Source organism: Carassius auratus, chromosome 23, assembly GCF_003368295.1.
Source record: "Carassius auratus strain Wakin chromosome 23, ASM336829v1, whole genome shotgun sequence".
In the NCBI taxonomy this organism is placed as follows: domain Eukaryota; kingdom Metazoa; phylum Chordata; class Actinopteri; order Cypriniformes; family Cyprinidae; genus Carassius; species Carassius auratus.
The window spans coordinates 14,995,677-15,008,627 of NC_039265.1; the positions used below are offsets into that span (position 1 = coordinate 14,995,677).

At 36.3% G+C, this 12,951-nt stretch overlaps 2 protein-coding genes across 13 annotated transcripts in view; both read left to right on the top strand.

The window, feature by feature from the left end:
- Positions 1–4,357, top strand: part of kif1b (kinesin family member 1B) — a 64,573-nt gene extending 60,216 nt beyond the window's left edge. For all 12 annotated transcript variants that reach the window (XM_026200028.1, XM_026200030.1, XM_026200035.1 and 9 more), the window contains 3 exons: positions 233–425; positions 517–635; positions 1,632–4,357. In XM_026200028.1, coding sequence (XP_026055813.1) covers positions 233–425; positions 517–635; positions 1,632–1,674 — 355 coding nt within the window. In that variant the 3' untranslated portion in view covers positions 1,675–4,357. The remainder of the gene's footprint in view (positions 1–232; positions 426–516; positions 636–1,631) is intronic.
- A 457-nt stretch (positions 4,358–4,814) lies between these two features.
- Positions 4,815–11,315, top strand: pgd (phosphogluconate dehydrogenase). The gene is made up of 13 exons (XM_026200043.1): positions 4,815–4,973; positions 5,295–5,370; positions 5,444–5,623; positions 5,712–5,777; positions 5,861–5,979; positions 6,074–6,140; positions 6,214–6,348; positions 6,541–6,730; positions 8,247–8,377; positions 8,633–8,766; positions 9,049–9,148; positions 10,461–10,583; positions 10,847–11,315. Exons 1-13 carry the CDS (start codon positions 4,966–4,968, stop codon positions 10,964–10,966), a joined length of 1,449 nt encoding a protein of 482 aa, XP_026055828.1. The 5' UTR covers positions 4,815–4,965; the 3' UTR covers positions 10,967–11,315.
- Positions 11,316–12,951: the final 1,636 nt, after the last annotated feature.

Consider the following 12,951-nt stretch of genomic DNA (forward strand, 5'->3'; position numbering starts at 1 on the left):
AATCAGTTAGATTACAAATTTTAATCGGCTCACAGCCCTAATACATACAAATAGATACATGTGTGTATTTATATATACACATGATAAAGATACACTGTACACACACATATAATATGTAAACAGACTTTAATTTTGAATGCGATTAATCGTTTTGCAGCCCTAGTTTCCTCTGATGGGGCAGCAGAGATTGTCCAGTAATATGCTGGACTGACGTGTCCTCGTGTTCTCTCAGGTCTGTGGTGTCTAAGAAGGGATTCCTCAGTTTCATGGAGTCCCTCTCCAACTCCTGGGTGAAGCACTTTGTGGTGGTTCGCCGGCCATACGTGTTCATCTACAACAACGACAAGGACCCAGTAGAGAGGGGAGTGCTGAATTTATCCACTGCTCAGGTGGAATACAGTGAAGACCAGCAGGCCATGCTCAAGGTAAAGCCTCACCTGCTGTGTGGAAATCCACAGTTTTTCCTGGAACATATGTCAGATGAATGCCTGATTGCTGCTGTTTGATGGCTTGCAGACGCCCAATACATTCGCCGTGTGCACCAAGCACAGAGGGATCCTCCTCCAGGCCAACAATGACAAAGACATGAACGACTGGCTGTATGCCTTTAACCCACTGCTAGCAGGAACAATAAGGTACACAGCCCAGAAACTTAGATCATCTAGAATTAAGCTAGTCTAGTCTGCACCAAACTGACTAACTCTTACGAAGGGGTTTCTTTCTGGTCCTCTTCAGTGAAAAAATCTAACATTTAGTGTTATTGCATTGTGTAATAAAATATCAATCTGAGAGATATTTATTTTACATGAATGTGGCACAAACAAATGCTTAACTTCTATATATAATAATATATACACCCTCCAGAGTTATTATAGTTAACTAAAACTAAAACCATAAAATATTTTTCTTGAACTACAACAAACTGACAATATATATATTATTTTTAGGAAGTCTTGTCAAATTTGGCCTTATATTAGGTCAGAGATTACATAGAATATTTTTTTATATTTTTTATTTCTTATACTGCAGGTCAATTTTAAAATAAATAAGTGAAGGCAACATTTTAAAAAAAATGGTGAAAATGAAATGGCAAGCATATATTAGCTTACATTATTTTCCTGTAGTTTAACTTGGTGTACTAAAAAAGAAAAAAAAAACTCCAATAAAATCAATAACTAAACTATAAAATAAATAATAAATAGTAATACAAATCCTTGCGTATCTCTTTGATACTGAAATTAAAGAAATACACACACTAATTGTGTTATTAATTAATGTAAATATTTATATAGGGGTTTATTTTAAAGAAACATAATTCTTTAAAATGCCATATTTTAAAGAAATATAGTCAGCTAAATAATATGAAATAAAATAGTTATTCAGTTATTTTTAGAAGTTCATACTATAATTCTAACAGTAATTAAACATTTCATTACATATTTGTAGAGAGGGAAAGAAATGATTTTGGTTGTGAGAAGACTTCTGTTGTTAACAGATGCCACTTGGTTTCATGTGTTCACATTCAGGCTGTGTCTTAAGTATCCAAATACTTTTTTTGGGGCTGCTGTTTGTGTGTTTTTTTCCTTTAAAATGTTCACTGCTCACCTGAATCTGTGTGTGTTTTCCTGCAGGTCAAAGCTGGCGAGGAGACGGTCCAGTCTGATGAAGAACTGAACGAGATCGTGCTCACCTTAACAGTGTAGTGTGTTAACACTTCTAAATCTTTGTGCTTCTTGACAGTTTCTCTTGTATGTAGACCTGTGGCTCTGTTCTCCTCTCCAGCAAATGAACTTTCAGTTCCTCAACACCTCCCTCCCTCTTCCTCCTCCTCCTCCTCTCCCCCTCTCTGATGTGTTATTGATTGGATTTATTCCGTCTTCAGTTTTGTTCTTTGTCATAACTGAACCTCCTTCAAGTAGCATGTTGTAATAGTCTCTTTGTGTGTGCACGAATCTTCAGAGCAGGTTCTGCTTTCTCTTGAGTTCCTCTCGTCTGGAAACCTCGTCCTTACAGTGTTGTCTGCCAGGAACATCTTACCCTCAGGAGAAAGTTGGTTTGCTATAAAAAACCCATTGAGTAAAAAAAGAATAATATAAATAACATTTAAAATATTCCGTTTTTGAATTAACACAAAATCAACTCTCTCTGTAAGAAAATATACAAGACGAAAACAAATAGCTGTGCTCCAGATATTACTTAAACAAATGATTTTAAATGGACCACATTTAATTTTCTAAACAAAGAAATTGACCCTTACACTGAATGTCATTGCAGTATTGGTTTAATGGATTTGCTCAATCAAAGCAGGACGTTGACCGTGTACATACAGCCGTTTACTCGCCAAGCCTGTCGCTGACTATTTGCTTGACATAAAACACACCATTAGCAAAGTACAGTATGTAATCATGAGACATATAATACCAGGGAAAGAAAAATGATGGTGATGATATCTCAAATAACGCTTTTTCGGTAGCCTACAGGAGTATTCTACTCGATTCCTCAGTAGATTAGGTAAAAAAAAATGGTGCAAAACAATTACCTTAACGCAGAACAACTGACTGAATGAATCTATTTGTTCATAACGTTCAGGATTACTGTGCTTAACGCTACTCATGACGAGACATGATGCATTATGGGTTTCTGTCCTTGTTACTGTATTACTGAAACCATTTTCCTGCAGTTTTAGCAAGAAAGATCCGTTGGTTTTGTTTCTTTGAAGACCAAACGCTTGAGTGAGATACTGATTCGATGGGTTATAGTTAACAAAGTGAAGGATTGAATTATTTTTTTCTGCAGGATCATTAAACCAGCCTTTATTCCTCTTGAGGATGAGCACGATCACTTTTTAATATTATTGAACATTTATCTTGTATCTCCACTGATTATCTTAACTTATTTTATTAACATGTGATCAGTGTTTTACATTATACAATGGAAGGCAAGAAGGGCACTTTTCCTCAATTTTAATTCAGCTGTTCTTCTTTACTTATTTGAACAGACCGAGTTTGAGCTCTAAAACAGTTTGATCACTGTCAGTAGAAATTGGGCTAATTATGCAGTTCACTGCAGTGCAGGGATGGTAGTGTTCTGTTTTTATTTTATTTTTTTTCTTTGCTCTGTGCATTTGAAGACATGCAGTCAAGAGCCAAATGCTGAAGTTAGCAGTGACTCAGTTTGATGGTGAAATTTCAGCCATTTGGTTGAGCGTATAACAGTCCTCTGTCCAGGCAACCAGCAGGAATTATTGCCCACCAGACTGTCACACTGTCAATCCTTATGAAGTCAATGTTCTTGCTGCATCATACACTGCACTTTCTCTTCTTTTCACAGGAAACACATGAAAATGGCTCATAAAGTCAAGTCCTTAGGTCAACCAGCCTTTAGGCTTCAACTGAGCTGTTTGATTGTTACATCATCTGTGAAAATGTTCAGATTTAATATTCAGATCTGGCACATATAGTGCGTAAAGCTTAGTGAAGGTTAGCATTTATCTAAATACATGATGAGTGTTAGTTACTGTTACAAAGTTTGGCCAGAGCAAAGCTTTTAGTTTTTTTATCCATCTTTGTTGAGTGGCTTGGTTGACTAATATGATATTCATAATGAATTTCATTCACTTTTTTTTTTTTTTTTTTTTGCAATGTATATGTTTAGTTTGCAGCTCTTTGCACGTATTTATACAACTAACAGAACAAAGAAAGCTTGAACGATGTTTTTGTTGTTTTCTCAATTGGAAACCAGATGGTTTTAGGTTGTGGTTTTTTTCTCATTGAAGTGGACTTTGAATGTACCTTGCATTTCACTAAAAGTGCATGAATGAGAGGACTGACATGTTGCTGTGCTTATTTCTTGAAATAGAAATCTGTCTGTGTTACAAAGGCACTTTTTCACATTTAGGCTATAGATATGGAGGGCAGAGTTATGATGAGGCCTGTTCATTTTGATTTCTAACATCAGGGAATATATTTTTTTTAGAATAAAAAATTGCTTTTGTGCTCACTAGTGCATTTTTTCCCATGCTGCCTCTGAAGCAACCCTGGCATTACTGTATCATCCCATCACTCCCTGTCATTGTGATGAAACTACAGAAAACAGTTCAGCTGTGGCATTAACACTGTACATTATTTGTCAGATTGGCTTCATTTTCATACTTATTTTGTAAATATTTCATGTTGTATGGAACTTGGATTAAAATGTAAATATGTCTCCTGTATTTGTAATAATTATAATCCATTCGCTGTATAGCCTAGACGTGTAATGCATATATCTTAATTCTGTGTATGGTAACCTTGCACCATTGACCTGTTTAGTGAATGAGGTACAAATAAAATTACAACCAGTGCATTAGACGAGCAACGGATCTCGTGTCGTCTCTTTCTCTTTACACAACACTTTGAATTATACATAGGCCATTGCTTCTGTTTAGTTAAAGTGATATTTTGCTAGATATTACATTATTTGACTTCCTAAATTGATTTGACTGCATGTCTTAAGGCTAGCTTGCTTGTTTAAAAAAAAAAAAAAAAAATATATATATATATATATATATATATATATATAAATATATTTTATTTAATATTTTTATCTTTTGACATAAGCATTACATATATTATCTTGGAAATAATTACGTCAAATATTTATAACTATTTTTTATCATAGTATTACACTCACTCGTTTTACTTTTTTACTTCAATGACAAATATTCTCAGTATTTTCTGACACGGTGGGCGGAGAACAGACGTGGGGAGGGACAAAATTAGCCAGCCAATCAACAGCATCCAAGCTCGGCTCAGAGAGTCTCCGCCAATCACAGACGGAGATACGGATGACGCCACGACCACTGTAATCTGTCAGGCGCTGCTGCTCATTCTCAGGTCGTGAATCAGGAAGTTCAGCTCAGACGGTGCTGCAAGAGTCAAAACCCTGATCCAAAGTGTCATTTTAAGACGGAACCAACCTTCAAACATGGCTCAGTAAGTATACATGTATCTTTTAAAATGATTTGTAATATGAAATTGCTATTTGACTGAGCACATTTGATTGTATATTATCATTAAATGTAATATAATGTAAGTTGTTGCACATTTTCAGCATTCATTTTATCTGTAGTAACCTCTCTGCTTACTATCAAGCACTTTTGTTTTTGTTCAGACACGGATCTATAATTGAAATTCGTTCTGTTATCCAGCTAGACTGGATGACATTTGTCATAACCACTGATTTCAATCAGTTAGCGCTCTGATTATTTATTATGAATGTTCTTTCTCCCAATCTCCATGTTTTTGCCTCCACAGAGCGGATATTGCTCTCATTGGTCTGGCTGTGATGGGCCAGAATCTGATCCTGAACATGAATGACCATGGATTTGTGGTAAGTTGCCATTCTGACCTGTTCTGATGGTTCACATCAGGTTTAAGATGTTATAACTACTGTCATTCCTCAGGTCTGTGCGTTTAACAGAACGGTGTCCAAGGTCCATGACTTTTTAAACAACGAAGCCAAAGGCACTAAGGTGATCGGGGCCGAGTCCCTCGAAGACATGGTGTCTAAACTCAAAAAACCCCGTCGCATCATCCTTCTCGTCAAAGCAGGACAAGCTGTCGATGACTTCATTGATAAACTGGTAAACGTCACCATGAATCAACGGTCTTAGTTTGCTTTGTCACCAAGCCAAAGTGATCAAGTAACCCACTTTTTTCTGTGTATTGTAGGTTCCTCTTCTTGAACCTGGGGACATTATCATAGATGGTGGAAATTCAGAGTACAGAGATACAACGGTGAGTTTGACAATCCAAACTTATGATCATATGAGGTGATAACCGTGTTTGATCTAAATGTTCATGCTGCTAATCACATGCAGAGACGCTGTAAGAGCCTGAAGGAGAAGCAGCTTCTGTTCGTGGGTAGTGGAGTGAGTGGAGGAGAAGAAGGGGCTCGCTATGGACCCTCACTGATGCCTGGAGGACATAAGGATGCCTGGTGAGCACAAGCATGTGTCAAACAAGTGCACCTATGCATATGTGTGTGCATTTATCGAAGTTTATGGAATGTAATTTTTACTTTATACGTTCAGGCCACACATAAAAGAGATTTTTCAGAGCATCGCGGCCAAGGTGGGCAAAGAGCCATGCTGCGACTGGGTGAGTATTAGTTATCAATGCATTTATACAGCCTGTGAATGCACTTCTACAAAATCTTTGTATATTTGTTTAGGTTGGAGATGAAGGAGCTGGGCATTTTGTTAAGATGGTCCATAACGGTATTGAATACGGTGACATGCAGCTGATCTGTGAGGCCTACCATCTGATGAAGGACGTGCTGTGTATGGACCATGATGAAATGGCTCAGGTTAATAATGACTATAGTTTTGTAATCTAGATGAACTGTCCATGATGTTGTAATTCTTCAAATCCCCTCTGTATTGTTCTCCTTCCTTATTTCGTCTGTATTTTGAAATACACCTCTCCCTGTTCCTCGTGAAGGACTGTTTTGGTCTGCTTCCTCTTAAGACTGAATTTCTATGTCTGATTTCCCTATCAGGCCTTCGAACAGTGGAATAAGACCGAGCTGGACTCTTTCCTCATTGAGATCACGGCCAATATCCTGAAATACAAGGATGAAGATGGCACTCATCTGCTGCCCAAAATCAGAGATAGCGCCGGGCAGAAAGGCACAGGGAAATGGACTGCTATCTCCGCTTTGGAATATGGCACACCAGTTACACTGATCGGTAAGCTACCATCTTGTGTGATTTCTCTGCTAAGGGTGTGTTTTTGTTATTTTAGATATATAGAGGGAGAAAGTCACTTGGGCTTAGAAAAACACATAAGCAGCTTTGCTATTCATCTCTTCAGCTGATGTGACATAAGTGGGATTTCCTGTTTTGGCTTTTGGTGCAGGGCTCAACAATAATGATGGCCTGCTGTCCTGGGGCTATTGTGCAAGAGTTTTGGTCCAGTGATTTATCGCCATTTACCATTTCTATAAATGATTTAAAATGAGAAATATTGGCTTGGTCCAGCAGGAAACAAACTCTTATTTTGATCTGTGGTGGATTATGGTTTTAAGAATGTAGTTGGTTTCGACTTGAGATGTTACCTTAGGATCGCTCAAAGCACAAAAACCAGTTAGACAATATTTGTCAAAATTAATTTGATGCATATGTTTTTATAAAGCTGTTTTGAATCTACATGTATTATGAAAAGCGCTGTGTAAATCTATTTGACCTGGCTTGTATATGTAGTGTCCGTTAAATGAACAAAAGGCTGTTTGTGCAGCACTGAAGCGTGAGAGAGCTGCTTCGATTTGTATGGTTTTCTTCTTTCAATAGGCTGAATTCCAGTGCTGTGTTCACCATGACTGGCTGTTTTCCACCAGATATTTTTTTTCCTTCCTCCACTCGTCTCTTCCCACACTTGTTGGCCTTGGGTTGGGTGATAATATAATACAAAGTCATGCTGAGTACAGGGTTTTGCTTCCAGCCGCTCATCTGTGTAGATGTAGTAAGATCTGCTCTTACAATAGTCTAGCCGTACCATTTATTACCAGAGTCAACATTACCAGGGTCTGGACACAGATATGAACTGGATTATACAATGTGACCCTGAGTCTTGAAGAAAACACCGTGAAAAGAGGCCTATATATATAAGTTATATATAACTGCTCTATAGAAGTCATAGATGAAGCTGAGAAATAAATGTTCTGGTCACATTTCACAAAATTATAATAATAATAATAATAATAATAATAATAATAATAATGTCACATGACTGTAAAAAACATAAATGAAAAAAATATTTCCTGGATATTCTAAAAATATCATGTCTGGTAACTCAGTTATTTATTTATTTTATTTTAGATTAGAATTTTATTTTTTTGTAATAATAATAGTCATAATAATAATAAAATAAAACTATATCTAAAATATAAAACATGTCTGGGTCACTAAATTGTATCAATAATAATTTATTTATTTTTATACATATTATTAATAGACACAGTAAAAGAGAGTACAGATTTATTTAGCAGGCAATGCATCCAAAGTGATTTTCTCTTGCCTAGCCTTCTCATTGTACGATAATTTTGTGCTGATATGATTTCTAATTTGTTCTTTGTGGGGCCCGTCTGTCATGCTTCGACTGTCTAATGTTTTAATGTTTCCTCATGTGGTCTGACAGCGATGAGAATGTTGTGATGTGACCAGAGATGCAGACTGTAACTGGAGCTGCGGTGTCTTTGTCTCACAGGGGAAGCTGTCTTTGCCAGATGTCTCTCCTCTCTGAAGGATGAGAGGGTTCAGGCCAGTAAGAGCCTCGCCGGCCCTCAGGGTGTCAAGTTCACCGGAAACAAGGCACAGTTTCTTGAAGATATTAAAAAGGTGCGATAGACTTGGTAAAATATGGATAATATCCATTTTGGGCTGCAAAACAATTTGTTACATTAAAAATAAAAGTTTATGTTTACATACTATTTGTGTGTACTGTGTATATTTATTATTATTATTATTTATTATTAACACACACACATGTATATATTTAAAAATATATATAGATATATGTGTCAAGTATGTTATGGGGTTTAATAATAATGGGTTGTTTTTAACTTCATGAAAATGTATTGTTGTTTTTTTCAGGCTTTGTATGCCTCCAAGATAATTTCATATGCTCAAGGCTTCATGCTGCTCAGACAGGCTGCAGTAGAGTTCGGCTGGTCTCTTAACTATGGTGCTATTGCTCTGATGTGGAGAGGAGGCTGCATTATTCGCAGGTAAGCAAGCTCTGCTCACACTGATTTAAAACGATTGCATGAAACAATAGGCTTTATTCAGATTGCTTATCAGTTAAGGGTGTGTCGGCTGAAATACTCAAGAATTAAATGTGAAACTTCATCTTTCCTCCACCCGGGGAATGTTGCAACACTGTGAACACTAGGAAGTGGTGATAGTATTTCATTTAAAAATCCCACATGCACAGAAATGAGGAAGCTGATTTCACAATATCATAACTGTAGATTAGCTATGAATAAAGGTGGTGAATCTTTCATTCACAGTGTTTTCTTGGGTAAGATCAAGGAAGCGTTTGACCGCAACGCCGAGCTGCAGAGTTTGCTGCTGGATAACTTCTTCAGTAAAGCTGTACAGGATTGTCAGGTACAGGAAGTGAGCCAAGAATGACCACGAATTTCACACGTTTCCTGTAATAGTGTCACTAAATGTGAAGAGAGATCAGGAGCACCAATGGCTGACTGTTAATGTGCCTTTACAGTGCCTCTAAAATCTATGTCCACTTAGTTTCTTCCAAATATATACACAGTGAACACAGTCCAAGCTGAAATACTATAGCAAAAAGCATTTATAGATAAAATATCATATAATCAGTGACAATTTCATTTTATTTCATCATATTTTATAATATGGATTTAAATTAAGATCTATGCAGTCAAAGAAAGTGTATCAAACGTAATCATATAGTTTAGCACTGAAGTTTTTCATAAAATGCTTGCACGTAAACCTTTACAATTAATCCAGAACACAGCAGCAAGATAAATTTCAATGAGCTGGAAATAATGCACGTCACACCTCTGTTTATCACTTTGCATTGGCTACCAATAACTGCTCACATAAAACTCAAGGCATTGATGTTTGCCTACGAAACCAGTACTGGCTCTGCACCCCTTTATCTAAATTTGCTTTATTGTGCCTTCCCAAAGAGGCACAAAATCACTTTCACATTACTTTTACATTAAATGTTCCCTCCTGGTGGAATGACCTGCACAGCTCAGTCCTTATTTATTATATAATTACAAAAAAAAAACTTGCTACGTGTACTATGTTAAGCCAACTGAAACTTGTTGTAGCACTTGCGTATCATTGCGCTTTTGTTGATTTCGATTGCTTAAAGTGTCCTCTTGCCGTAATTCGCTTTGGATAAAAGTGTCTGCTAAATGACAATGTAAATGTAAATGCATTGGTGGCAATTGCTTTGTATAAGCTATAGTATTTATCTACAATATTCCAGCAATTATTTGACAACAAAATAGCATAGATAGTCAGAAAATAAACTTTTATAAACAGTTGGATTTTAAAGTCATTTATCAGATGTCAAATAACGCTCTGAAAATCCACAGTTTGGAAAAACATGTAATTTAGAAATGGAAATATTTAGGAACAGTGGTTTACTGGGAATAGGGACCAATTCACTTTATTAACTAGTTGCTTATTAACATGCCAATTATTAACATATTGGCTGTTTATTAGTACTTATAAAGTGCATATTCTGCATGACCATATCCTACATCCCTAATCCCATCTAATACCTAAATTTAACAACTACCTTACTAACTATTAATAAGCATCAAATTAGGAGTTCCATTTAGTAGTTAATGGTTTAATAATAGCGAGAATTGGACCTAAAAGTTGATTGGTATTAATGATGATAATACATGTAGAATATGTTTTGCAGGAATCGTGGCGTAGGGTAGTAAGTACAGGTGTGCAGCAGGGGATCCCCATGCCGTGCTTCACCACTGCCCTGTCCTTCTATGACGGTTACAGGCATGAGATGCTCCCAGCAAACCTGCTGCAGGTTAGCCTCTCTCTAACTAAACCTATGCTATATCACAGGGATTACATGTAGGCATTTGAAGACCTAAGTATTCATATGATAGAGAGTTCAATTTAGAAATAATATATTTACTTTTTGTCTTTTCGGATTGAATAAGAATGAATACTTTTGCTTCAGGCACTTTATAAATCCCTTCCTTTATATTCATGCTAAAGCAGTTGTTTTCTCTTTGTATTCATCATTGGCTGAGCTGACATCACCTTTAATATTGTGGCATTCTTCAGGCACAGAGGGACTACTTTGGTGCCCACACGTATGAGCTGCTATCAAACCCTGGAAAGTTCATCCACACTAACTGGACAGGCCATGGAGGAAAAGTGTCCTCATCATCCTACAATGCCTAAACCCAAGAGTGGTATTAGGTTAAACAGCAACGAACATCTTCAGCTGAGCACATTCCTCCTGAAGAACTGAACTTCAGCCCACAGTAGAGCTCTTACTGAAGAGTGTTCAAATGCAGATTTCTATTTATACTAAATCATAGTGTATACTCTATTTGTAAGCTCTGTTCTTGTAGTTTTACAGTAGGTCCACCTTTGCAAACACCGTATTTCTGAGTTAGTGTGTTGTTTCTGAGATTCTTCTTGCTGTAGACCGGTCATGCTTTCCTCCCAGAGTTCACAGTGTTAACTCTGGATTATGGGTAACTATTGCACTGCATTAGGCTAAATAAAGATTCCAATCCCTTTTTAATTAGCTTTTGTCTTCTTTACTCGCATGCTGTCTACTGCAAACAGGATTTACTCCTGCTTATTTTTAACAGTAAATACTAGATATGTAACTTGTTTATTTGTATGTACTTCTAATTTGTCACCAGGAGAGGGCAGAAAGGGTTTTTTGGAACAATGAGATTGTTTACAATAGTAATGTCTTCTGCTGAAGGATATTCTTTGAGGATGAAATAACGACACACAATATATAAAAACTTAATTTTTATCAGTAGTGATATGTAAGTGTCTTGAAAGATCTTGACACTATCCTGAGGAGCAATATGCATTTTGATTTTTACCATTAAAGCCATGACACTTCAGAGTAATGCATACAAATAAACATCCCAGTAACTTAACCACAGTTAATTATATATTTGAGTTTTGTTGTTTTAATTTCTCTCATATCAAGAGTATTTAGTTTTATTTTAGTTTTAGGGCTGCAAAAACATTTACCAGTTTCTCGGCACAGTCTAGTGTTGTTGTTATGTTTACTGCAGGTGGTTCAAAAAAGGTTTTAGAATATATTAATCATTCATATATCTACAAAAAAAAAAAAAAAAAAAAAAAAAAACATCCATTGCATCCATTTTACTTTATTTTAGTTAGTTTTGGAGTCATGGAAATGTATTTTGGTTTAGTTTTAGTAGCTCCCAGTTACATTTAATTTTTTTTTAAAACAACTTAATTTTACTATATAACTCTGTTCGGGTTTACATTACAGCAAATGGTGTTGGCAGGTACTGGCAAGTAAATGCCTTGTTCATGTGAAATATTAACAGTTATGAGGCACAAATATAGAAAATATTTAACTGTGATGCTCTCTGATATGTAATGTACATTTAGTGTTGAACCAAACATAAAGCAAGGAAAATGGCTGAGAAGTAGGATTTCCTCTTGGTTAAGACACACTCCACTAATATCCCTAATTCACCTCCAACCTGTTTAAAGATCAAAGAGCTGAAGAGAGCAGCAGGTGTCTCTTATATATATGAGACCAGCGATGTCACTTCCATGTGACGTTTTTCAAATGGTCCACCCAGCAGAGTAACTTGGGTAAGATGAGCTTAAAATGCCACAAGGTCTCCAGAGCTGATTATGAATTATGTTTTACTACATATGTTTTAGGTAGAATATGTTGTTGGTGCTATTGACTATGAAGCAACGGTTTGAAATGGTGGGTTAAAGTATACAGGTGCTGGTCATATAATTAGAATATCATCAAAAAAGTTGATTTATTTCACTAATTCCATTCAAAAAGTAAAACCTGTATATTACATTCATTCATTACACACAGACTGATATATTTTAAATGTTTATTTCTTTTAATTTTGATGTTTATAACTGACAACTAAGGAAAATCCCAAATTCATTATCTGAGAAAATTAGAATATTGTGAAAAGGTTCGATATTGAAGACACCTGGTGTCTTTCTAAAAAGCTAATTAACTCAAAACACCTGCAAAGGCCTTTAAATAGTCTTTCAGTCTAGTTTTGTAGGCTACACAATCATGGGGAAGACTGCTGACTTGACCGTTGTCCAAAAGACAACCATTGACGCCTTGCCCAAGGAGGGCAAGACACAAAAGGTCATTGCAAAAGAGGCTGGCTGTTCACAGAGCT

Excerpts from the sequence above, each read along its gene's own strand:
- pgd (XM_026200043.1), top strand. Across the intron at positions 5,980-6,073 it reads GGAGGACATAAGGATGCCTG|GCCACACATAAAAGAGATTT; the intron begins GTGAGCACAAGC and ends TTATACGTTCAG. Across the intron at positions 6,731-8,246 it reads CACACCAGTTACACTGATCG|GGGAAGCTGTCTTTGCCAGA; the intron begins GTAAGCTACCAT and ends TTTGTCTCACAG.